At 49.2% G+C, this 26,369-nt stretch overlaps 4 protein-coding genes across 6 annotated transcripts in view; 2 read left to right on the top strand and 2 right to left on the bottom strand.

Annotated features, from left to right (window-relative positions):
• The window catches only part of ankrd22 (ankyrin repeat domain 22), a 107,217-nt gene that overhangs the window by 44,009 nt on the left and 36,839 nt on the right, over positions 1 to 26,369 (bottom strand). The window lies entirely within an intron of this gene.
• On the top strand, positions 120 to 7,068 carry papss2b (3'-phosphoadenosine 5'-phosphosulfate synthase 2b). Its single transcript, XM_067244373.1, has 12 exons — positions 120 to 225; positions 1,218 to 1,332; positions 1,789 to 2,024; positions 2,382 to 2,520; positions 2,830 to 2,948; positions 3,272 to 3,385; positions 3,511 to 3,622; positions 3,755 to 3,960; positions 4,134 to 4,269; positions 4,464 to 4,732; positions 5,092 to 5,321; positions 5,539 to 7,068. The coding sequence occupies exons 1-12, from the start codon at positions 199 to 201 to the stop codon at positions 5,678 to 5,680; spliced, it is 1,845 nt and encodes a 614-aa protein (XP_067100474.1). The 5' UTR covers positions 120 to 198; the 3' UTR covers positions 5,681 to 7,068.
• Positions 7,064 to 11,814, bottom strand: atad1b (ATPase family AAA domain containing 1b). 2 transcript variants are annotated; one of them, XM_067244376.1, is made up of 10 exons: positions 11,764 to 11,814; positions 11,122 to 11,307; positions 10,915 to 11,013; positions 10,660 to 10,780; positions 10,258 to 10,458; positions 9,983 to 10,089; positions 9,632 to 9,721; positions 9,384 to 9,434; positions 9,140 to 9,276; positions 7,064 to 8,911 (listed from the first exon to the last, which is right to left on the bottom strand). In XM_067244376.1, exons 1-10 carry the CDS (start codon positions 11,812 to 11,814, stop codon positions 8,791 to 8,793), a joined length of 1,164 nt encoding a protein of 387 aa, XP_067100477.1. In that variant the 3' UTR covers positions 7,064 to 8,790. The 2 variants fall into 2 exon arrangements, with proteins under 2 accessions (XP_067100477.1, XP_067100478.1); XM_067244377.1 differs by lacking the exon at positions 11,764 to 11,814 and adding an exon at positions 11,642 to 11,667.
• Positions 13,992 to 23,421, top strand: ptenb (phosphatase and tensin homolog B). 2 transcript variants are annotated; one of them, XM_067244490.1, is made up of 11 exons: positions 13,992 to 14,713; positions 15,636 to 15,720; positions 16,063 to 16,107; positions 16,234 to 16,277; positions 16,512 to 16,750; positions 16,984 to 17,125; positions 17,899 to 17,967; positions 18,637 to 18,803; positions 19,082 to 19,336; positions 19,445 to 21,116; positions 21,361 to 23,421. In XM_067244490.1, exons 1-10 carry the CDS (start codon positions 14,635 to 14,637, stop codon positions 19,631 to 19,633), a joined length of 1,314 nt encoding a protein of 437 aa, XP_067100591.1. In that variant the 5' UTR covers positions 13,992 to 14,634; the 3' UTR covers positions 19,634 to 21,116; positions 21,361 to 23,421. The 2 variants fall into 2 exon arrangements, with proteins under 2 accessions (XP_067100591.1, XP_067100592.1); XM_067244491.1 differs by lacking the exon at positions 17,899 to 17,967.

Genomic DNA, 26,369 nt, shown 5'->3' on the forward strand with positions numbered 1-26,369 from the left:
TGGCCAGTGTATCCGGTGTTTGGTGGGATTTGGTACAGGGAGGAGGGACGGAGGCAGGGCCAGGAGAGTGCTACGTGTCCTGTGAAGGGCTTATTACACGTACTGTTACCCAGGCGATTCATTACTACGGAATAGTTACTAAAAAACGAAATACCAAGGTCGACCAAAGCCTCGAGGTCTTTCTGCTAAAGTGGTGAGATGTCTGGGATTAAAAAGCAAAGGACGGTAAGTAGGCTAGGTGATGTTGGCTACTGCACTTGAAAAATACACTAAACCCGAAACTATTTTACACGTTCGCTGTGAAAAGTTTTAGAGAATGAGATGATGATCTGTGATTTAATTCGTATAATAAGGGCGTCGCGCAACATATCTTTCGGAAGTGTAGAAAGTTCCGCTTTGATTATCGTAAAATGCTTAAAGTTTATGGACCAATATCAAGTTAGGTCGATACTGAAGTTTACTGCCGAGTACAGACCAAACTCAGTAGGCTACAAATAGTGTGTCTACATTGAAATGTCCTTTTTGGAATCAAAAGACTGCACTGAGACAACACTGGTAACGGGGCATAAATTCTACAAGTAGTTATTGGCTAATTATTTCAGTGATTTCCAGTGGACATTTTACTGGCTTGTTGCTGTAATATACGATGTAAACCCCTCGATGAAGACAATTCAAATACATTTATACCGAACAAGGGTTCATTGATGAACTGCGTCTGAATCGTCCATATTCATGTGGATTTGTGTGTGTGTGTGTGTGGTGGTGGTGGTGGTGGAGGGGCGTAGGGTAGCGGAGGAGAGGAAAGAGGGAGAGAGATGCGGTTCTGGCTAGGCCAGTACAGCTCCGTCACCCCTCCCCATCCTGTACATTCATAAGTCCGGCTCTGAGGAGAGTGCCTCCACTGACGGAGCTGGCTGGAGTTGACATATAGCTAAACTGGATGAATAGGCCTGTTTGTTCTCCTGCACTCTCACTCACTCTCCCTCCTTTCTCTCTTTCACTCTCTCCCTCTTGTAATCTCTCTCTCTCCCTATTTCTCTCTCCCCGCTTTCCACGTGTTTCTTTCTTCCAACATTGTTTGCTCATTTGGAACAAGCAATGACATTATTTGACATCCGATTCACTTACCAGACACTTTCATCCACATACAAACATTACACACATATGTACACCAACAGATATTTACACACATTGTGTGTGTGTGTTTGTGAGATCAGGACCTCCAGAGAGCCACCAACGTGGTGTACCAGGCCCACCATGTGAGCAGGACCAAGCGAGGCCAGGTGGTGGGCACCAGAGGAGGCTTCAGAGGCTGCACTGTCTGGCTCACAGGTGGGCATCGACCTCAGTCTCCCGTCCCTGTACCCTGCGTGACAAGCCCAGCTCTCTGCCTCTAGACCAAGAGGACATTTGCGGGGAGTTTTGGGCTGGCAGGGTGGGAGCTGAGAACCCAACCACCTCTGCTACACATCTTGACCCAGAATCAGAATGCAACTCAAAATGTTGTTGATCCAAGCTGGTTTTGCTCTCATTTACATTTAGTCATTTAGCAGACGCTCTTATCCAGAGCGACTTACAGTAAGTACCGGGACATTCCCCCGAGGAAAGTAAGGTAGTAGTGATCAGTTATGCTACCTGTCTAGTTAAACATACTCACGGTTAACACCATGTCAAAACAGTCTTGTGTACCTGTCTGTGGGTTCGTCATTGATTGGCAAGACCACAGTAAACAGAAGAAACTGGCTTCAGCTCAGCGGGCTAACATATCTGCCTGGGTGCCATCTCCAGGTCTGTCCGGGGCAGGGAAGACCACTGTGGGTTTCGCCCTGGAGGAGTACCTGGTGTCGCATGCCATCCCCTGCTATTCTCTGGACGGGGATAACATTCGCCACGGCCTCAACAGGAACCTGGGCTTCAGCGCCAACGACCGGGAGGAGAACATCCGCCGCGTGGCTGAGGTCGCCAAACTGTTTGCTGACGCCGGATTGGTCTGCATCACCAGCTTTATCTCCCCCTATACCAAGGTGAGCTGGGAGGGGGCTGGGAGGGAGGGAGGGAGAAATGGTGGGAGGGAGAAATGGTGGGAGGTTGGGACATGAGGAGTGAGGGAGGAATGGATGGGGAGAGAAGAAGTGAGGAAGGACGAAAGGAAGAGAGGAAGGAAGAGAGGGAGTGAATATTCAGAAGAATTAATAAATGGACAGATGAACTGGATTTGGTTGCAGTCTACAGATCATTTGGTTCTCTGTCGACTTCCCTGGAGAAGATTTCCACATTCGAATGGATTCAAGTTTTATAACCCAGGTTTTCTCTTGTGCGTGTGTGCATGTTGTGTGCATGTTGTGTGTGTGTGTGTACGTGTGTTTTGTACGTATGGGCAGGACCGTGCTGAGGCCAGGAGTGTTCATGACAAGTCAGGACTGCCGTTCTTCGAGGTGTTTGTGGACGCCCCTCTGGCCGTGTGTGAGAGTCGAGATGTCAAAGGCCTGTACAAGAAAGCCCGCGCTGGGGAGATCAAAGGTAGCCACCCGCTCTGCTGCCTTCTAGTTCACCATCCCCTGGCCCGCCCGCAGACCCAAATCAAGCACACCCTAGGTTGCATCATATGGGAATACTTTCCCCTGACTGTTAACGGAGACTTCATGAATTGAATAAGCCTGCTGTGTGCTCATATCTGGAGGGTATAGCTCAGCATTTGACTGCAGATCAAGAGGTTGGAGGTTCAAATCCCCCCTTGTGCCATACCTCTCTTTAGATAAAACGGTCTGTTAAATGAATACAGGTGTTATTATTATTCTTATAATGATGACTATGATATCTTCTCCCCAGGCTTCACAGGCATCGACTCCAGCTACGAGTGTCCGGAGGCCCCAGAGCTGGTCCTGAAGACGGGGGACATCTCTGTGGACGAGTGCATCCAACGTGTGGTGGAGCTGCTCAAGGAGCAGGTGGGTTTGGGATGCTCGCCATGACTACGCCTAGTTACCATGCCTACCCCTGGTTACCATGACTACCCACAGTCATCGCGATGACCTGCGGATGCCGTGCTCCCGACGGCCTGGACCATGCTCCTCCCCATGGCTACAGTTGTTATTGAGGAAAACTCCCAACTTTTTGAGCTTCAGTGCCCCATTTACTCTCATCTCACGTACCCTCTGTAGTACCTTCAAGTACCCCTAGGGGCACACGTACCCCCATTTGAGAAACAATGCTTTAGTTGTCTGTCCACCTGGTCGCCCCATGACCTGTGACCTCTGACCTGTATCTCCAGGGCATCGTGCCTACGGGGGTGACGGAGGAGGTGACGGAGCTGCTGGTGCCAGAGAACAAGCTGGACCTGGCGCTGAGCGACGCCAGCACGCTGCCCACCCTCAGCATCACCAAGGTAACCAGCCATGTTTCATCCATGATCCTGGCCTGCTCCCCCTCATGCCCCTGGCTCTGTCTGCCTCCATCTCTTTGGCTTCACTGCTCTCCACACTTTATTGACATCCCCCCCCCCCCCCCCAGCTGGACCTCCAGTGGGTGCAGGTTCTGGCCGAGGGCTGGGCCAGCCCCCTCAAAGGCTTCATGAGGGAGAGAGAGCTGCTCCAAGTGCTGCACTTCAACAACCTGCTAGATGGTAGGCTGTCCTGCAACACACCACACTACACCACACAATATCTGTCACGTGTGTTTCTTGTAAGTATGTTCAAGTGTACTTCCTCATGCAACCTCAGTGACTGACCCCGGAGTGCGTGTGTGTGTGTGTCAGGGGGGACCATCAACCTGTCCGTGCCTATCGTGCTGCCCGTGTCCAGTGAGGACAAGGAGAGGCTGGACGGCTGTGCTGCCGTCGCGCTGCAGTACGCCGGGCGCCGCGTGGCCATCTTGCGGAACCCGGAGTTCTATGAACACCGCAAGGAGGAGCGCTGTGCCCGGCAGTGGGGCACCACCTGCCCTCAGCACCCCCACATCAAGGTGAGGGGGTGTGTGTGTGACTGTATGAACGTGTGTGAGTGAGTAAGTGAGTGTGAACAAAACATGGGAGGGAAATAGAACGAAAAAGAGAGATGAGCGTTAAAGAACGATCTTTGTTATAAATGGAAACCTCTACAAAACCCCAGAATGCTGAACAGACATATTTCTCGCAGATGATTATGGAGAGTGGCGATTGGCTGGTGGGTGGAGATCTGGAGGTCCTCGAGCGAATCAGATGGGACGATGGTCTGGACCAGTACCGCCTCACTCCACGGGAGCTGAAGCAGAGGTTCAAAGAGATGAAAGCAGGTGACAGTACATCCATTTGAGTCCTCTTAACTACAAAGGCAGGAACCTCCGTGTGTGTGAATCGACAGGTGCATTTCTCAGACCACCGATCTCCTGCTTTACCCTCTACGTGCACTCTTTGTACATTGCTTCGGATAAAAAATGTCAAATAAAAAGAGTCAGAAAAAAACTGAAACGTTTCCGCTCCCCCCCAGACGCCGTCTTCGCCTTCCAGCTGCGTAACCCCGTCCACAACGGCCACGCCCTCCTGATGCAGGACACACGGCGCCGGCTCCTGGAGCGCGGCTACCAGAACCCCGTGCTGCTGCTGCACCCCCTGGGGGGCTGGACCAAGGACGACGACGTCCCCCTGGCCTGGCGGATGAGGCAGCACGCCGCCGTGCTGGACGACGGCGTCCTGGATTCCGCCAGCACCATCGTGGCCATCTTCCCCTCGCCCATGATGTACGCCGGGCCCACTGAGGTGACTGCTCTACTCCTCTTCTTCGTGGGTCTCTCACACAAGAGTGGACGCTGCACGGGGGCCCTGGGTTCGAATCCGGCCTTGGTCGTATTTCTCCCTCTCTCTCTCTCTCTCTCTCTCTCTCTCTCTCTTTCCTGTCACACTTCACATGAACACTGTCCAATAAAGCATGAAACCCCCCCCCCCCCCCCCCCCCAAAAAAAATACAAATAAAACAAAGGAAGCCACAACTCTCCATGGTGCTATCAATAAAACATGTAAGAAAAACGCTGTTGGTTTCAGTGGAACTCTTAATTTGCTTTTATAGCGTTTGTTGTCAGTGGTCGTTTATTTATTGTAAACCTTTGCACTCTCATTAGGTCCAGTGGCATTGCCGGGCACGCATGATCGCAGGTGCCAACTTCTACATCGTAGGTCGCGACCCCGCCGGCATGCCTCACCCCTCGACCAATCAGGACCTGTATGAGCCCACCCACGGAGCCAAGGTCCTGACCATGGCTCCCGGCCTCACCTCCCTAGAGATCATCCCTTTCAGGGTGGCAGCCTATAACAAGACCAAGAAGGCCATGGACTTCTACGACAAGGACAAGTACGTCTGCTTTACTGTGTCTGTACCCATAGCTGTAGACACAACAGGCTGGAGATACTTTACGTACCCACGGACTTTCGATAACCTCTCGTCCCACCCACTGTGCTCCCATCCCTTCCCCTCCCTTGGTCTCATCTCCTCTACTGTCCCCCTTCGCTCCTCCCCTACCTCTCCCTTCTCCTCCACTCCTCCCCTCACTCCTCCCCTCCCTTCACAGACACGAGGACTTTGAATTCATCTCGGGAACGAAGATGAGGAGGCTGGCTCGCAGCGGGGAGAACCCCCCGGATGGCTTCATGGCCATGAAGGCCTGGAAGGTTCTGACTGAGTACTACAGCTCCTTAAACAAAGACAAGTGAACACACACACCAAGGATCTCACACACGCTGAAACGGTACAACGCAAGTTCTTTCTCACACACACACACACTCCATCCCACATACACAAACACATACGACGACACGATACCACGTACACACTCCATTTTATATATTCTTATCTATACTGAAGTTACTGAGGTCTAGGGATCTAGGGATACTGTACACCAGTAGTGAATCATGTACTGTATAAGTCACTTGTGATTGAAATTCTAGTTTTATACTGTAAGGTGGTAGTCTTAAGTGCATTTTAATCAACTATAAGGAACTGGAAATCATCTGGTTTGTATTTGGACCAAACTGAATCTACATATAATTTATGATCTAATAGTATGTATTTTGGCAAAATGACTTAAAGGCTTGCCCGAATGAGTGTGAATGTTTTAAAATATAGTTTTATGCGTATGGCTTCTTTTTATCTGGGGATAATATCTCACATCTAAGGTGCTTAGTACAGATAGATGGTTTCGATGTTGCGCTACCATGCTCAACTGAATGAACAAAGTGGGAGAATGTAATCATTGTACTGTGAAGATAACGAACAAGTAAAGAAAGTGTGTCAAAGGGTTTTCAAGCAGCCTGTCAGACATTTATATAAATGTATATTTATCAAACAATGCCATGGTGCCTTACCTTTCAATGCTAATATACAGTATAAATATGCAATATTTTATAAGTCAAGATCCATACTAATAAAAGCTAATGATAAAAGCTAATATGGACCTACATTGAAATGTATTGCTTTATTTCAGCATTCATCAGAATCCAGACTCAAACATCTCCATGTTAACGTAAAATTGTCAGAAACAAAAATTCAGACAATACTTCAAATCTGTTATTAATCAAATTCAGAAACACCTTAACAACATTATATTACATATCCACATACAAGTAAATATAAAATAAGTCAAAACTTAACAGAATTCTCTACACTCTCTCTCACACAGAGAATGTCAATGGAGATTTTGCTCATCTATGTCATCCACATTCATTGGCAAATTATCCATATGACATTGTATTAAATGTACAGTGAACAGATACTAATCTCTGACAAGCACAGGTGAATCATGTTCCGTAGGTTCTCTACGTTCCATTAGCCTGGTTCTACTGACCATTACAATGATCAACCATTCATGACAGGCTGATGAGCCTGATCATACTGATGTATGGCCAGACTAGAAGAGAGGCAGGGCAGAGGGAGAAGCAGGAGAAGAGGCAGAGGGACAGAGCAGGGCAGAGGGAGAGGCAGGGCAGGGGGAGAGAGCAGGGCAGGGGAGAGAGCAGGGCAGGGCAGGGGGAGAGAGCAGGGCAGGGCAGGGGGAGAGAGCAGGGCAGGGGAGAGAGCAGGGCAGGGGGAGAGAGCAGGGCAGGGCAGGGGGAGAGAGCAGGGCAGGGCAGGGGAGAGAGAGCAGGGCAGGGGAGAGAGCAGGGCAGGGGGAGAGAGCAGGGCAGGGGGAGAGAGCAGGGCAGGGGGAGAGAGCAGGGCAGGGGGAGAGAGCAGGGCAGGGGGAGAGAGCAGGGCAGGGCAGGGGGAGAGAGCAGGGCAGGGCAGGGGGAGAGAGCAGGGCAGGGGGAGAGAGCAGGGCAGGGGGAGAGGCATACATGCAGCGGTCACTCACTCTGCCCTGTTCTTAACCAACATCTGTCCTCAACAACAGCAGGGGGGGAGTAGGGGGGAGTGCTGAGAGCTGATTGGCTGGCTGGCTCGATGAAACGCACACACACGACTGATCCAGCTGTGAGGGCGTCCAACTGTGTGGTCAGCCAGTACAAACAGAAAGAAACAGCTTCGCCACTCATAACCACATCCACACAACGTAACTCGTCTGACCAGTTCTTGAAGACACGTGATGAATACCTGTAACGACTACTACCTAGCAACAGCAGCTAGCTATCAGCTATGGTACAGCCTGGCCAGGCTAGCACTGAGTCACTATGAACTACCAAAAGGCCATGGAGCTGTAAACCTGCCTGGAGCATGTAGTTTGTCCCTTTGTCCTGTTGACCACCGACAGCAGAAGAGACACTGCATTTCACAATGTAGTCTAGAACAAAAAAAGTAACATGCATGATATAAATTATTCTTATTCATAGTCCAACGCTAGAACCTGACGTGCTATACAAGCAGCTCTGACCAACAAAACAGAAAAACAAGAACTGCGCCTTGTTTGAAGAATACACCCCACAGTTAAAAGTCATAAAAAAAAGTGGCACATTATATTCGCGATATTCCTTTTTTTGACATATGTACAATGTACAACGTTCTTCAAGAGCTTCAACTGAACATGTTCTTAGTCCCGATGCTCCAAACCTCCTGTGGAGATTCAACGCATTTCGAACTAGAACAGCCTTCCATGCCCAACGGAACAAGCCCCGCCTCCACGCCACACTCCTCCAGCAAAGACTTCTGGAGGAGACCAGGTGGAGACCAGGTGAACACCATACCATGTGGGTCAGCATAGTTCTTATCAGTTCAGTTCTTCTAAGTAGGATGATAAGTGTGTGTGTGTGTGCGCATGTGTGAAGGGGCTGGGGGGGGGGGGGCTAGACCAGTATTGCTGTGGTGGGTGGGTGGGCTAGAACACCAGGGAGGACTAACAGTCTCAACACACGCCACAGTCCTGCCAGAGAAGGAGTCCAAACAGCCCATGACCCATCAGCAGAATCACATAGTAATACCTGACCTGAACATCCAGTCAACTGGGATGAACGCTGGTCGTTATGACTATCGGATTTGGATGAGAGCAGTGATAGTGAGATTGTCCATCTACATCACTGTCCAATGTGTATAGACACAAACAGGTCAGATAGTATTAAGTGATATCCCTGTACTTGTGGGTGATGGATTGAACCCCCAGGAATGTTCCATGTCAAAAAGCAAGTTTACCAGGTGAACACTGCAGGCCCCACATACCAGAGAGCTATATATAGCCATGTGTGAGTGACTGATAGCTAGCTGGCTAGATATGTGGGGGTCCTGCTTTGTGATTCCCTAGGTTTTCTCCCACCATACGACAGCCAAGACAGGACAGGTCATGAACTACAACCCGCAGCTCCCGCAGCTCCCCCCCCCCCCCCCCCCCCAGGCCAGCTCAGTCCAGCGCAGCGTGCATGAGGACGCCCTGGCCCCCCGCAGACTTGGACTTCTTCATCTTCTGGAAGGCTTTCTGCAGGTCCTGCTGCTGGATGGGCCGTATGTGGTCCTCATCCAGACTGGAGGGTGTGGGGGGGGGGGAGGGGAGAGAGAGAGACACCAAGGGTGGGCAACACAGTTAGGAACCATAACATATGAACAGCACTTTGCATATAAATGGAAAGATGCTAAACCATTTGAACCACCGATCAAAACAGAGCTTCTAGCTCTTCGTGGTCCTCCAGTCTTACAGTCGGCAACCTCAAACCAGGAGAGGCAGGAGGAAGAGGAGGAGCATGCGGCGGTACCTGTCGTTGACGTGGCTGTTGTGGATGAAGTCTCGCACGCAGAGCAGCGCCGCGTCGCGACACATCTCCCTGAGGTCACTGCCCGAGAAGCCGTCCGTGTCCTTGGCGATGTCGCCCAGGTCGACCTCCGTGTCCACCTGTTAACAACGAGAGGAGTGGGGGTGAGGGGGGGGGGTCAAACTCAACACCCGGGAGCAAGCGCACGGGGCAGGGGGTGACGAGGGGGGCGGTCTGGGTCACTCACGCTCTCGTTCTCCAGGATGAGCTTCAGCACTTCTTCTCTCTGTCTGACGTTCTGCAACCAGGGAAACCACAAACGTGAGATCAGTCCAGTTTGAAGGGATTTCCTCAAACAAATACACCTGGCAGTGAATTCAAAATGGCCTATTGATAAAACATGCCCATGGAGAGCAGGCTTAGGCCTAGGCCAGGCTAAACACACGTGCGGCCCGGGGCCTGCGTGAGTGTGGTGTGGGCATGTTTACCACTCACAGGCTGGTTGATGTGGAAGCGGGTGGGCATCCTCCTGAGAATGGCAGAGTCCAGGTCCTGAGGACGGTTGGTGGCCCCCATAATGATCACCTGACACACACACGCACACACAGTTTACACATGGTCCTTCACCCTCAGAATAGAAGCTGTATTCAGTCATCGCCTTTCCTTATCCATCTTCCTGTCAGACAATACCAGACCCCAAGGCAATTACAATACAGGTTTCCCCCCCACTGAAACAGTCTGATTTACACACAGAACCTACACAAACAGGTTCACCCACATAGACCTCCATAAGTTTAGGCCCAGATTCAGGCCTGAGCCCTGGGTGAGACAGCTACATAGACCCACCTGGCAGTTGTAGTCTGTGTCCAGCCCATCCCACAGGCTCATAAACTGGGCCTTCATCATGGCTGTGGCCTCGTGGTCTGAACTGGACCGGCTTCTCAGGAACGAGTCTGGAATAACAACAACAAGAGTCAAAGTTGTCAACAAAGATCATCAGAAAAAGCAGCACACCTTCCTATGTAGGCGTCAACGCCCAAGCCTTCAGTCGAGCCATCCACAGGGGCATCTCATGGGACAGACAGGGAGGGGAGGGTCTGTGCTGACGACAGCCTACACACCTATCTCGTCTATGAAGATGATAGAGGGCTGCAGCTTCATGGCCAGGGAGAAGACTGCGGCCGCCAGCTTCTGAGATTCGCCGTACCACTTGTCCGTCAAGGTGGACGGCTGCAGGTTGATGAAGCGGAAGCCCGCCTCTTTGGCCGTTGCCTTGGCGATCAGCGTCTTGCCACAGCCTGGTGGGCCGTACAGCAGCACGCCTGGTGGCAGAGAGGAGCGGTTAGAAACTCCAAGCCTCAACTAGCTCCAATATAACCCTGAAGCCGAACAGGATCTATGACTAACAATTGCTTATCCAGCATATTTCTTCAGTGTGAATCACAGCTGTTGTGCTCTTAAGCAGGACACATTACACGTATACTATGTGTGTGCATGTATACATGTGTGTGTTGGTGTTTTACCTTTAGGGGGTTGAAGCAGCCTGGATCCCTCAAACAGGTGTCTTTTCTGGATGGGCAGTATGACCGTGTCTTTAAGTTCATTGATGACCTCATCCAGACCAGCAATGTCGCTCCAGGTAATCTGAGAACAGGAAAGGGACCAGTTTGGGTTACACCTGTGCAATGTGAATCACCCAACAGGTGTTGAAGAAAGATGTTGACAATGTGTTTCCCTTCCAGAGCTACTGGGCACAGTAGCCAGATCCCCTTTCTCACCTGCATGGTTAGAGGATCCACCAGGTGAGCAGCGATGCTCATCTCGTACTCTGACAGCTTGACATTCTGCACGCCAATCTGCTTCATGAGCTTCTCAGCCTGCCAGAAAGAACACAGTGCTCTGTGAAGAGGGAGAACATTTGACTGTCCAGTCCCATTCATCTAACTGACTCTGGTTGTAAGCCCCACCACATTCACACAACTCACCTGCTTCTGTGCCTCAACCTTCTGCTTCCTGGTGGGGTCAATGGCGTCGACCATCCACTTAATGGTGAAGTAGGTGACTGCTCCAAATATCGTCAGCCGGAATAAAAGTCCTATTACTTCATTCCGACCCAACGGCCGGGCGATGTTCTCGGTGGGAATCTCTTTGAGCACCATCTTCTCAGAGACCTGAAAGAAGGAAAGAATGCTAGACGGCATTCACCCCACACTGTTGATGCTAGCCATCTATGCCGGTGGTGATGATGTTTGAGATTGCGATAGAGATGTTTAGGTTGGCGATAACATGACTCAACGGGCATGTGTGAGTGAAATGCGATTAACAACATTAGGTTATAGGTAACAGAGTTTGGTCGTTGTATAAAAGGACGTATAGTTTTGTTTTCTTCGAGTAATATTACGAAAGCGAAAGTCTGATACTGTTAGCTAGCTTTGACCTTCCTGATAGCACCATGCCGCGTGACTCATTTAGACAGCAGGCCAGCTGTTCTTAAGTGACAAATACCTTTTAAATCGAATCACTTGTTAAATTATGAGTACACACATATAACTAAGACGCCGACATACACATTTTGTGGGGAAAACGATTACATATTCACGGTAGCAAGAAATCGAGCTGTCACTCACCTCGGCAACTTGCTTCCTTGTTTTACTCTCTCGCCTCCCCATCCATGGCATTTGTTGTTGCCCCCTATCGGTTTGGAGTGGATTCTTAAAATTTGGATCTGAAAGAACCTTTGATGGCAGAAACCTCAATGATCAATAGACCAATTATCACGCTACGTCACACAACTTCAAGCAGGCACAACTGCGCATGTCGGTGGCAAAAGACGAACTTCTCACGGGTATATATACACTTGAGTGTCGATCAGGTAATTATATATGTCTGGACACTGGATTTCAGGGCTTGACATAAATGTGTTGAGGCACTTGTCATTTGGACAAGTACGTTTCTGTCCATGCACAAAAGTCACATGTCCCCCAGACCTTTAAATAGCCGGGACGAGTGAAACGGGCAAAACTATCCTGGCTAACGGAGGTCGCTTTCTCAGGCAAATGATGAACGAAACAGGCTTGGTTAAAGAAATCCGAGGTGCTGGCTATCTTCAGCGGGCTCGTATCTATGAAAGGCAGTCCTCCCTGACGTTTTTGGTGTAGAATGGAGTGAAATACCTACAACATTGTGCACACTGCCATTGAGCGACCCGAGTCTGCCTGAGGCTAACGTCAAAACTGTAACGGGGACGCAGTCTCACTCAGATTGCCAGTTTACACAAATCACAAAAAGAATCGGACCAGATGGCTAAAAGCAGAATTTCCATATTTCTTGCAACCTGCCCTGCTCGACTTTTTAGATGTAGAATTGACTGTAAAACTGTAAAATTATCAACTTTGTGACATGATGTGAAGACATGGCTGCCGCCCCATGCGGTCTACCGGGCGACATTCTCACTCAAATGTCAAGACTTTATGACCCAAATCAAAATTCTGATGTGACAAATCAATGGGGAATCGCTTTCTCTCTTAATGGCTGTCCTCCTCGACCTTTTTGGTATTTTTAAATGTAACTATTTGTATAATCTGTAATTCTCTAGCCGTTATTAACGCTATATTTTATAGTTTTCTGCCACCATGCTGCGCGCGCATCCCGAATGTTTACAAACAAATAATTGGTCTATTAGTTAGCACTCTTTAATAAATCATCTACTTATCGAAGGTCACTCACTAACATTAATTATACAGCGCATTGCAGAATTAATCAAATAAAAAAATGCCATCCCAACTACATCTGCGTTACAAATCAACCCGGTAGATGGAGCCATAACACAACGCGTCGGACCTGTCCCCATCTCACCTGTACAGCAGTCTGCGTAGACAAGAGAATGGTCAGAAATCTTTGGACAATGCACACATTGACTGTATTGGCCAGAGAGACGAATACCAGTTTTATCAGCTACTTATCTTGACTTCTTGTCGTTCTTTAGTCAGATCGAATTTAAACTGGTTGATTATCAGCAAAATCACAAAGTAATTAGAGCATAGAGTAGTTAGAAATGTAGTTATGTCCAAATGTTACTGGCTATTTTGTGTGTAAATGTGTAGGCTATTCCTTGTCATTTACGTTGACTGACAGGTATGCTACATTCTCCAGGCAGGATTGTTCATGTATTTGTAGCCATGTGTAGCCTAATGTAGCTCAGGGACACAATACCTAGATGTTAGACATAGGCTACCGTACTTAAAAGGCTGGTTACATAATGAAAAGTCAGATATGTCACCATGAATCCAGAATGAAAAATTGGAAACTTCCCCAATTACGAAACACGTGACTTCAGTACAGCTCTTTGTACAATGTTCTTCCGCAGTTCAAAGAAAGAAATATGGAATTTAAAATGAATAAGACTAATACAGAATGTCATAGTGATTATGATTTCAATTGCCGATTTATGATGCATTATTCAACTGATTGTATGAACTGAATATGTATCAGGAACTAGTCTACATTGCGGCATGATATCTTGTAGCCTTTTTCAATTGGAACGGAAGCCATGGAAGTGGCAGTTTGCTTTGCGAGTGTAGCTCTAGGTCGGGTTGCCAGATTGAATCATTTCCCGATTATTTTCAGGACATTGTGCCAATAAGATCATGTTGAGATGGCTTATATTAATGACAGAGTAAAATGAGACTACATGCTCATATGTATGTAAAAATTATCAAACAATCCAAATCATCAAACAAAAATTGGTCTGAATTTTTTAGTATGCTATGCGTGTTTTGTTTCTGACACTAAAACGGCTGGAACGTATTCCTCAAACCTGGCAACACGTCTAGAGAAACGAGTCAGTTAGCGAGCTCGCTAGGAAAGGGACGTGTCAGTGAAGAAAGGTAGCTAGCTAGCGTAGTTTTAATTTTTAAAATCCACACAGAGCTGCAATTTTCAGGTGGAGGCTGTCAATTTTTCTTTAAATATATTACGTGGACCGTTTAAACAGAGGACTCAACAATAGTTTGTTTTCTTTCTGTCTAGCGGAGTCGACATGTTAGCTCGTAGCTAATGTTGGCTAGACTTGCTATGCTGCCTGCTAGCATATGCGTTCGATAGCTGTGCCTGTGTCAATCAGTATTTCTGGGAAAGGAAAGTCGGAGAGGCTTCTCTCCGCTATTCTATCTTAATCACGGCGGCTTTGACAAAATCAGAGACTTGGGACTCTTTTGAAATACAACATTTTGGAAGCTGGATCATTCCTAACCTATTTATTGTGGAGTGTTTTGTATCAAATCGTGGGGTCCGGGAAGCCGGGCCTGCAGTGGAGAAACGGAGTAAGGCCCATGACCCAGTAGGAGAAGAAGCCATTGGCATTCTAGTTAGCTACTACTACTAGCTAACTGTCAACGGACAGCGGGTTTTCGGGGAATATATTTTCTTTTGGCAGTGGTTCGTTCAGAGGCAAAATACTTTCTTTTAATTTAAAAACCCTAAAGACTCCAGCCACAGATATGGCTGCAATAATAAAGGAAATCGTCAGTCGAAATAAAAGAAGATACCAAGAAGATGGCTTTGACTTGGACTTGACCTGTATCCTTTTTACTCGATGCAGTTCAATGGCTTGCTAGCTGGCGCAGCTGATTTCGTCAGTTTGGCTTCAGCTCTAGTTAGTAACCTGTATTTAAGTGTATGTTAGTAATGCATTAGTTAGTTGGATATGCTGTATTGTAGTTGAGTGATTGGCCATAGATATTTTACCAGATGGTCCACACGGTTTACTGAGTATCCATAACCCGTTAACGTAACATATTATTCAATTAATAACACAATTTGTAATGGGAAATAACGAGATTTAGCATTTCTTGTTTAAGGGATGTTTTTGCTGCAGAACGGCATGGGTGTCGGTCAGCTTTTTCTTTCTTATCTATCAACCTCGTTATTGTCATTAATTGCATCAGCTGCAACAAGAATGTTAGCTTGCTACCTTACTAGCTCGTTGTAAAGTGCCGTGGCTCCAGCTGATTGACGATGAGACACGTGGAATTGTTCTTTAAAACAGGCATAGCTTCATGTCCCGTGAAATACTAAATATATTGCGTATGTGTTGGACTTGACGGTAGTAACGGTACGAGTGAGTATTCTGTGATATACGCCGACGGCATAGTTATTCTGTCGTGTCTGAAGACAAGTTAACTAGTCAGACCAATATCTCCGGTTAGACAAATTTCGTTGCAACAGCCTCTGATGTCATGCAGAAGTGCTCTGTTGACGTGTCATGAGAGAAGTGTGTCAGGTGTATTATGTGCATTAGATTATAAAGCCGATATAAAGCACATTCTTATTACCATGACCTATCATGGATGTCATTTCAGATCAACCCACTTGCATTAGGTACGCTGATATTTCCATGTGCTGCCTAATCCAATGATTAAGGGTGCCGTTGGGTAGCATGCATGCTCTGTTGTGACTGGCTGTATGATCAAATCCATGTTTCCTTCACTGCTGCTGTCAGATATTTATCCCAACATCATAGCGATGGGCTTTCCTGCCGAGAGACTAGAGGGTGTTTACAGAAACAACATTGATGACGTTGTTCGGTGAGTTTCTCTGCTGTGTGTGTGTGTGTGTGTGAGTGAGAAAAAACGATAAATAATTGCAGGCAGTCGTTTTATAATGTGGGCCAACTTCTGAACTTGGCATGACATTTGAATGCATACCCTTTCAGTAGTGAAGATGATGCTACAATTTACTGGTAATTTCTTTAGTTTTGTGCAGAAAATAGCTAAACACAGTAGAAAGATATGCCCAGTTGATGTCATGATGTCATGCCTAAATGTTAAAGCAATAATGGAGGACATTGTTTGGATTGAAACGTTTTCCAATCCAAATCAGATGTGTATGTCTGGACAGGAAATGAACACCTCTTTCTTTCTCCGTAGATTTCTGGACTCGAAACACAAAAATCACTACAAGATCTATAATCTGTAAGCACTCTTACTCGTCAACGCACCTGTTGTGTCTGTGTGTGGTAACGATTACCTTAATCAGTAACACATCTAAATAAAGCAGTTCCCTATCTGTATGTAAAATGTTCCATCTCTTCCCCTCAGATGTGCGGAACGCCACTATGATACTACGAAGTTCAACTGCCGTGGTAAGACACACACACACACACACACACACACCCCCACGGCTACATGGCTGTCATACATGCATGACACAATCACACCGGTGGTATTGTCAAACTAAACCCCACCACCCCAAACATCTTCCTCTCCATGATCTCGCCCCTCTCTCTCCCCCACCCCAATGTTCTCTCCTCCCCCTCTCCTCCACCCCATCTGTCCCTCCCACCCTGCTCCCCCCCCTCCCTCCCCCCCGTCTCCAGTTGCACAGTATCCGTTTGAGGATCACAACCCCCCCCAGCTGGAGCTGATCAAGCCCTTCTGTGAGGACCTGGACAAGTGGCTGAGCGAGGACGAGAACCACGTGGCAGCCATCCACTGCAAGGCCGGGAAGGGGCGCACGGGGGTGATGATCTGTGCCTACCTGCTGCACCGCGCCAAGTTCGGGGAAGCTCAGGAGGCCCTCGACTTCTACGGGGAGGTCAGGACCAGAGACAAGAAGGTAGGGGGCGCCCGCACGCACTCACACGCACTCAGTCACTCAATCACACCCACGCTCACACGCACGCACTCTCGCACGCACTCACTCACAGACACGCACACCACAGAGGTAAAGATACAAGTTGTCCATAGATGTTTGACAGATCAGTATCAGATGTCCAGAATCAATGCATCCAATGACGACTACCTCTCCACAGAGTGTAACCTCGTGTGTGTCTGTCTGTGTGTCCACAGGGCGTGACAATCCCCAGCCAGAGGCGCTACGTGTACTATTACAGCTACCTGCTCCACCACCACCTGGAGTACAAGCCTGTGGCCCTGTTGTTCCACAAGATGGTCTTTGAGACCGTCCCCATGTTCAGTGGAGGGACCTGCAGTAAGTCCTCTATTCTCTCTCTCCTCCTTTCGGGGCGTGTTCACCTGTTCCTCTCCCTTCATCCTCACCTGGGTGGCTCTAACAGCTTCTCTGCTAACGTGTTTGGGAGTCCGTCCGGTTTTGTCTGCGTGCGGTCTGCCGCATGCAGCTTCCAGGCGTCGCACGTCTGCGCTCTTCACTTCCTGAATCCTGGCAAGCTGACGCAAACCACTGTAACGCCACACACCTTTACCTGGCTGCTCTTTAACTTCCTTTTGACACTTTCTCTTACTGTCCTTCTAAAGGGCCCTATTCTGAACCTTGTCTCTCTCACACACACACACACACACAACCACACCACCGCCAGGACATGGTCAGATCGCATACCTCACATTCAGCCCTGCCCCCCTGCCCTCTATCCCTAGCTCTAGAGGAAGCTCGTGTCGGCCATGCAGGAAGCCTGCTAATGTGTAACGTAGATGATACTGTGGGTGGATATTGAGGAACACTCCCCTGATGGGACAGTAAAGGAGTACACCCCCATGGGAGCGGCCGGTCGTGTCGGTGGTTGCTCTGTAAAACCCAAAGAGACTGGAGCTGTGGACTGACTGTGCATGTTGACATGACTAGGCCAGCCCATAGTGCCAATAAGGTTTATTTAGGAGTGGTGGCTAGCAGGCCGTGCATGTGTGTTCTCTGGCCCCGTTGAACCCCCCCCCCCCATCATCCCAGTTAAATCAGGTCTGCAGCAGTGTGTGGGGGTGTGTGTGTGTTAACTTCTCTCTCTCTCCAAGGGGACTCTTCAGTTAAAAACAAGAGTGAGCAGATGCCTCATGGCTTTCGAAAAGGGAATTGGCACTGGGGTAAAAATCCGCTTTTCATCGCATCCTCATATCACACACATGTCAAAGCAAAAGTCAACGTGTCGCCAGATAGGCTGAAACATGTGTGCCGGACTAAAACCACTGCACCAATGGCGGCTGCCTGTCAGAATAGGGCCCCTGGCATGCCTCTATCTCTGTCTCCTCCTTGTAACCTCCGTCTCTGGTGGTGGGACATCCATGTTTCTGAATCCAAGCCCCCCCCCCCTCTACTCTCTCTACTCTCTCTCTCGATCTCTCGATCTCTTTCTCGATCTCTCTCTCGATCTCTCTCTCGATCTCTCTCTCGATCTCTCTCTCGATCTCTCTCTCTCTCTCTCTCTCTCTCTCTCTCTCTCTCTCTCTCTCTCTCTGGCCTTTAAACGCCAAAACAAAGTTGTTGTCACTACCAGACCTAGCTCCCCATGTACCACACTAGCTATTTTCAGATACTTGGGGGTGTGTTTGATTTGTTTTGTCTGACCAGTAGAGCCATCTCTTGAGGTGAACCCCGCCCCACTCGGTGCACCGAGTCAGCTAAATCGAGCACACCACAAGTATACTCTAGCATCTTAGGAAATATGTTGACCCATGTCTGGTGGCAGCTATTTGTTGTTGTTGTTGTTGTTGACACGCTTGTAACTGCTGTTGTTGTGCTGCGCGTCCCTCCAGACCCCCAGTTCGTGGTCTACCAGTTAAAGGTTAAGATCCACACCTCCAACCCGGTCCACACGCGCAGGGAGGAGAAGTACATGTTCTTTGAGTTCCCCCAGCCTCTCCCAGTGTGTGGGGACATCAAGGTGGAGTTCTTCCACAAACAGAACAAGATGATGAAGAAGGTACGTGGAGACGGGACCCTCTGGCCAAAGTGGACCTCACGTCTAGTTGTGAAAAGTGTTGGGTTTTACTGGGTGTGGGGGGGGGGGGGGGGGGGGGAGTGTTTGAAGGGAGTGTTTCTTTTACGCTTTGGATTAGGAGAGTGCGTGCATGCAAGTGTCATATCTTTCCTCCTATTCATCTTTTCCTCCCTTTGTTCCATCTCCTTCTGTCCACAACCCCATCTCTCTCTCTCTCTCCACCCCCCCCCCCCCCCCCCCCCCTCCTCTTTTCCCACTAGGACAAAATGTTTCACTTCTGGGTGAACACCTTCTTCATCCCCTGGCCGGAGGAGAAGCCCGAGAAGCAGGAGAACTCTGACAGGGTGGAGAACGGCAGCGTGGCCGTGGGCCGGGAGGCCGAGGCCTGCCAGGCGCCGGGAGGCGAGGCGGCCCAGGAGAACGACAGGGACTTCCTGGTCCTCTCCTTAACCAAGAACGACCTGGACAAGGCAAACAAGGACAAGGCCAACAGATATTTCTCCCCTAACTTCAAGGTCAGGACTTACGATCCTCATCCTGTTCGAATTGAAGCTGTACTTAACAAACGTGTTGTTTACCTCAAGTGAAGTTGCACTTGGCTAACTTGCTGTTGTGTACCTCAGGTGAAGCTGTACTTCACCAAGACAGTGGAGGAGGGGGCGAATTCTGAGGCCAGCAGCACCTCCACCTCCGTCACACCGGACGCCAGCGACAACGAGCCCGACCATTACCGCTACTCCGACACCACAGACTCCGACCCCGAGAACGAGCCGTTCGACGAGGAGCACCACACTCAGATCACCAAGGTCTGAGGCCTGGCGCAGGAGCCCGCGGACAGTTGTACGGACGGACAGAGGAATAAAAAAAAAAAAAAAAAAAAAATGAAATACAAAAAAAAAAGAGGAAAACTTGAATATAAACTACAAAACAGACAAGTAACTTCTCCTCCCCCCTTGCCTAGGGCATCTGTATGACAGTTATACCCCGACCCCCGGCTTTAGGAAACCATAATGCTGACCAATTTGACTCTTTTTTTTCTTTTTTCTTTTTCTCTCGTCTCCTCCTTCCCTCCTTCATGCAAGAGCGTTGCCAGAGATTCACGCTGGGGGAATTCAGTTTGAGGAGTTGTTGTTGTTGTAAACCCCCCCCCCCCCCCCCCCTTCTCTCTCTTTTCTTTAACTGAGGCTAGAGTGGGACCCTACAGAATGGAATGTTTAACTAGGCTTGAGACGGTCTGGGAGAGAGAGAATGTACGAGAGAGAGATCTGATCATTGGATTATCCGGATGTTCAGCAGCTTCATCTTCTGTGGAATACAAACCCATGGCCAGTGCTTCTGTCACCTTCGACACCCTCTGGACCCCCGAGCCCCACCCACTTTGGACACACACACACACGCAGCCCTTATCCCCTGCGCCCCCCTGCCATCCTACCTACTGTGAATGCTTCGTAGTGCAGACAGTCCATCACACGTGTTGGTCGGCGCGGTGGACCCTGTATGGTGGAATCCCTCAGTCCAATGTATAATTGTTATATTCACCATGATTATTCATATTATGAAGCTATCTAACAAGTGTCCATTCCTACTCTGTGTAGGGTTGTGTTGAAGGTAAGCAGAGAAACATTCGCCTATGTGTCGTTGGTGTTTTTACATTAAGATAAATAATATAAACTAGCTATACACAGCAGGGAAGTCACTTGTGTTGCAATAATGTTAACACTATTAGGGTTCAACAGACAACACATTGTGCATGACAACATTATTGGAATCAGTGTCCATCTTGTTCAATTCATTGTATTGTTTTTCTTCAACAAGAAAAGAAAACTATTTCCTAAAATGTCATTTTGCAAGGTGATTGAATCTACCCAGGTGGCAAAGATGTCATAACTTTGTTTTCCGTTTTGGGTAGGGTCATACGGGGGGGAGGTCAAAGACATCTCTGAACTCCCACAATGCAACGGTTCATTGGCACAGTCTTGGTGACAAGTCACACAGAACCGTGTCGTAATCAGTGCCTCCCTCACTCAATCATGTGTTTTGAGGGAAGGGAATCTTTTTTTCTCGTTCTCTTTTGACTTTTTACAAATGTCTACTAAGTTTCCAGCTCCCTTCCATCACAGCCCAGACCTAGCATCAGACCCTGCATCACTGTTCCTGCGCAAGACTCCCTCCTTTGTCTCTGGGCCCACGTTCATTTTCCACGGACTGAACCTTTTTTTTTTTTTTTTTTTACCGATGTCACCGAGCCGTCGAGCACTCCCAGCTGGCCGTCCGGCGTGGTCCCTTCCTGGGTGGGCCCCCAGCCACGAGCAGACCCCCAGGCCCCCAGCCACGAGCAGACCCCCAGGCCCCCAGCCACGAGCAGACCCCCAGGCCCCCAGCCACGAGCAGACCCCCAGGCCCCCAGCCACGAGCAGGCCCCCAGCCACGAGCAGACCCCCAGGCCCCCAGCCACGAGCAGACCCCCAGGCCCCCAGCCACGAGCAGGCCCCCAGCCACGAGCAGACCCCCAGGCCCCCAGCCACGAGCAGACCCCCAGGCCCCCAGCCACGAGCAGACCCCCAGGCCAGAGACGGAGGAGGCAGGCCGAGGTATCGAATGTAACCCTTCACCTCTGAGCTGATCCTGGAGCAGTGATGCACGGTCTAGGAGTAGTAGACCCACAGGGGCGAGAGGGTGTGTGTGGGGGGGATCTCTCTAGTTTCTGTACAGCGGGGAGCATCACTCCGCCTGCACTGGGGGTGGTGCCCCCCCCCCCGAAGCCAGGTGCTCTAGAACAACCACTCTTGGGATCCGCAGCAACCTTCTAGGGGTGTTTCCCATGGTGCAGTTCAGTTTGGAACAGCCCTCTTTCTGCCCTGCAGGGTCCAGTGACGTCACAATGGGATGGGATCAGCCAGGAGTGTCCTTTCTGCTACCTCCCCTGCTATCGTCTAGTCTAGACCCTCCCCCTCCCAGGATCCCTTGTGTTCCGGACATTCCATGCGGAACTAAAGGTGCTCACTAACTGCCAAACTACATCTGTAGAAACGTCCCGCGAGAACAACACAGGGGCCGAGAGCCCCGTGCCTGGCTCATGGTGCCTGGCTCATGGTGCCTGGCTCATGGTGCATGCCACTCGTGCATATACACTCTCTTACTCTCCACAAGGCCGGGCTGTGCTATCTCTCTGTGATCTCGTACAGGTGCTGTCCTTGTCTGACTGGGTCTCTCTTCTCTCTCATCTCTTCCCGTCTTCTCTAATTCTATCTCGTCTCTTTTCCTTTTCTTAAAAAAAAAACCCACAAAAAAAACATACAGGTGTCATTCCGTTACGGAATGAGAACAGTGCAGCTACAGGTTTTACCGAAATTCTCGCGCTTGCTTCGGAAATATGAAAACTCCTCCTATATATGAGAATATTTAGATATGTATCGTTTCTTTTTTAAGCATGCCAAAAGCCTGCTGGCCTGTGGGGGGGTGCTGGGCCGGTGGGAAGGACAGAAGAAGAAAGAAGAAAAGACCCCAGTTTCTCTGTCTCCTCCTGCTGGAGTTGGGCTCCTGTCAGAGGAAGGTTGCGAGCCACAGGCTCCTCCGTCAGACGGGCTGGCCCCTGGCACCTGCCGGTACTGTCAGGCCAGGTCGCCGTGACGCTGGACAGCCCATGAGCCTATTAGGACTGTGGAAGCCCCTGACCCACCCCCCACCCCGGCCTTCAGGCGACGGGGCAGAATTGAGCAGGCTCATTTCAGGCGGTTACATTTACCGGGAACTCCCTCCCTCCCCCCCCCCCCCAACCCTTCTACGTTTCCTTGCTCCACCAAATGATGGCACTTTTTTTTGGGCCGGAACGTTAAGAGATTGTGTCTTTTTAAGACGGGAGCTCCTCTCACTAAGCCCACCAAACGTGCCCTCATGGCTGGTATCGGGTCGACACACTCTGTTCCCTCACGTTCTTTTGTTTTCCTCATTTGTACACTAGCCAACCCAGGAACACTTAATCTAGGATGTTCTCTTTTATTTCTGTTTACATTTAATTACATCACTGAACCTGCCAAAAGTAAGCTCAAACTTTTTGTTGATTTTGTTTGTTTTTTAGATATTTTTTTTTTCTTCTTCTCTCTCTTTTCTGTTTGTTTGTTTTCTGTGTGTTGGGGGCCTATGGGAGGTATTTTTTGCCTTACTTGAAGTTGACAATGCCTACTGCTTCTGTCCACAACTCATTCTCTCTCTGTATCTCTCTCTGTATCTCTCTCTCTGTCCATCCGTCTCCCTTTCAGCCCAGGCACTGACTTGATTCTTCAAGTACCTATTTAAAGCTACTATGACTAGAGCAACATAATTGGACTAGACTTTTGCACTGTTCCAGGTTTTCGCAGGGTTTTAGTCAGTGGTCCACAGTATTCTGTTGATGTAGTTGTTTATTTCTCCGTTGTTCCCCCCTCGGTATATGAACCTGTCTAGCTGTCTTAGTGAGAGATGGATGTGGACTGGTCCAGCCAGCTAGCGTACCCCAATAACTCTGTACCCACACAACCCATATACAAACAACCATGTTCTTTTGACTGAAAGTTTCCTGATTTCCCCCCCCCCCCCCTCCCCCTATCTTTTATCCCTTTTTTTTTTTTTATAAAACAAAATAAAAACTGTAAAAATGAGAACTATTTATGACAGTATTCCTATGTACCGTGGTGGAGGGTGTGTATATGATCTGCTGTAGGTCCGTTAGTGCGAGGCCCCGTGGTTCCGCCTCTCAAACACCAGACAACAAGCTAACGGTCGAATCCAGGGAGCCATCCCATTGGCCAGAGTCCATCCAGGGCAGCCATTGGTCAGGAGCCTAGACCAGGCCTCGAGTGGGAAGCCGAAATCCCATTGGTCAGCGAGGGAGTGTGTCTGAGGTCTACCATTGGCTAGGAGCCTAGACTAGGGCCTATCCTCAGACACGTCCACCTGCATGGAGACTGAATGTTGCCACGGTGACAGTACTGTCAGACTGAACAGTGTAGGGTGACGTGGTTTCCCGGGGCAACCCAGTCAGCTCCGTGGCGCGTGGCAGCCATGCTCAGACTGCTGTGGACTCACAGACAGCATCAGCTATATTTCAGCTTTAAATAAATACAAAACAAACACACAAAAAAAACTTAAGTCATCGTCATGGTGCCAGTGTGTAGATTTGTGTCACTAGTTTTTAGCTGATATGTGCAATATGTTCTACTGATGCCTGTGGTTGGCACAAAAGTGCCTTTCGTTTTACCTGTCCAGATCAAAACGGAAGTACTGTTCACGCAGAGGGGAACGGGCCAAGCCGTGCACTAAAACAATCAGGCTCTACCTGCCGACACGCACATGGCCCACACTGGCTCCTGGCAAGGGGGTGCTTTTGATTTAAATCACCACATGTACCAGGTGGACGGGGCTTGCGCTTCAGGAACGGTTAAACAAAAACAAACAAGGTTCCAGTTTCTCTCAGCGTGTGCACCTGGCTTGACAAATCCAACTGACCCCAAACCTTTCCATGTTTTTCTATTTAGTTTAGATTCTTTTTCCTCCCCCTGGGTTTTGGTGAATGCAGCGGCCTGCACGGCCATGCTCTAGTCCTGCTCTCTCCTGTCTCACAGAGAAACAGCCTTATCCTGCTGAGCCGGTCACATATGGCTGCTGTTCTCGTGCCGCAGTAGCTCTCTCTCTGTGTGTGTGTGTGTGCGTGTGTGTGTGTGTGCGCGTGTGTGCGTGTGTGTGCAGCGCTATGCACTGATAAATACACAACCAACCATGTATGGAGACAAAAACGTGTACAGGTTCTAATTATGCTCATACAAATCATATGTCTGTTTGTTACTGTGTGTAAACTGCCCTTTATCTTAGTGTCATAAACTTCACATAAATCCAAACGTCTCGTTGTGTTTGTCGGTTTTACGATTCTTGGGATGCGCATCCTATCACAGACCTGAACTGCCCTCCACAGAGTTAGGCAGAGAGGGGGGAGGGGGGGGGCAGAAGGGGTCTTGTGGTTTGAGGGCCCACGGGCAGGTAGAAGGACAACAAGGGCCCAGTAGAGTCACCTCAGCTTGGGGTTCCAAGCTCCTCCTGTCTGGAGATGGATGGATGAGGGAGGGGAGCAGAGGAGAGCTGACCCGGACGCGGACGAGACGGTCGGCGTGGCGTCTCCTTCTCTCAACAACGCCGGGGATATTTACTCGCACATGTAAATAAGCCTGCTTTTAAGATGCCAGAACGCTTGTGAGAAGTCCTTTTTTTGACGTTGTAACTTAGCAATGGAGAAAGCTGAGTGTCTGCGTTCAGTCATTCGGTCCTGTGAAGTCGAACTCAGTGGTCTTCAACCCTGGTCCTCAGGGACCCCCCTGCCTTGCATGTGTTAGAGATTCCCAGCTCCAACACACCTAATTCATATGAATGTGTCGACCCCATTCATTTGAGTTATCGCCAACAATGTAAGAGTGCAACTGAAGACCACTAAGTTTGGTTTTGACCTTAGTTATCTGTGGAATGTTTTGTGGAACATCAGCTGTAGGATACTTCTGGGTGGGCATGCAACACGGGCTGTTCTGGCCTCATTTCGACAAGTCAGACATCATCAGAAACGTCCTCCTCTTGGTGACAAAGCCCATGATTGGAGGCTGCCTGCCTGTCTGGTCTGTTGGTCGTTTCGAGTGAAGAGGCCGTGGCCTCTCGTAGACTGCTTCTCTCTCTGGTGTGGAAAAGCAGAAGTGAGAGGAGGTTTGTGGTGGCGGGCGGTGGCAGTTTGGAGCCTTGTTAACGGGCACCAGGCTATCTCTCTGGTCCGTTGGTTTAGAATCAGATTCAACCGTCTCACTCAGCAGCACTTCCTCTTAGCCTCTGGCCTCAGATCACCGAGGTGCAAGCCTGCTGGTGTGGCTGCGTTGGCTGAATCCAGTGGGTTTGTCAACGTCTAACACCTCCCCAATCCAACAGCAGACACGCAGGGAGTCTTACCAGAAGTCTGTATCAAGAAAGCGATTATATTGATGACAATTAAAAACGTTCTCTCTGCAAGTGATCCCTGTGTGAAAAAAACGAACTCCATAACAACTACAAATACTTTGCATACATTTGTAGTTCCAATTCTTCCTTCTTTGTCAGAATGAAGACTGGTGATGAGCAGGGTCCTCTGACTTTTGCTTATAGTGTGTATTACTGGACAAATAAACAAACAGGGGATTTTGACAGAGTAAAGAGGATTATCAGAATGATGTAGTGTGTGCGTGTGTGTTCAGACTGGCCCTATTCCTCACCCGTGTGTTGACAGTAAACCACTCTACCTGCACCACTGTATTTTTGTCAACAGCCCAGCTTCCACTAGCCCGGCTGCCCAGCAGTGTTGTCCCAGGGTCAGGGCTAATGGTGTGTGTTATGGTATGGAGGGTTGATGGTGTGTGTGTGTGTGTGTCAGGCCTTACACACGTAGATCACCTCTGTTCTGCTGTGGCTGGAGCTGCTGTTACTCAAGAGTCTGCCAGCATGGAGGAGGAAGTCTGGGAGGGGGTCTGGCATCTGAGGAACACACACACACACATTCTTAGGACC

This window comes from Osmerus mordax, chromosome 10 (genome assembly GCF_038355195.1).
Source record: "Osmerus mordax isolate fOsmMor3 chromosome 10, fOsmMor3.pri, whole genome shotgun sequence".
Classification (NCBI taxonomy): domain Eukaryota; kingdom Metazoa; phylum Chordata; class Actinopteri; order Osmeriformes; family Osmeridae; genus Osmerus; species Osmerus mordax.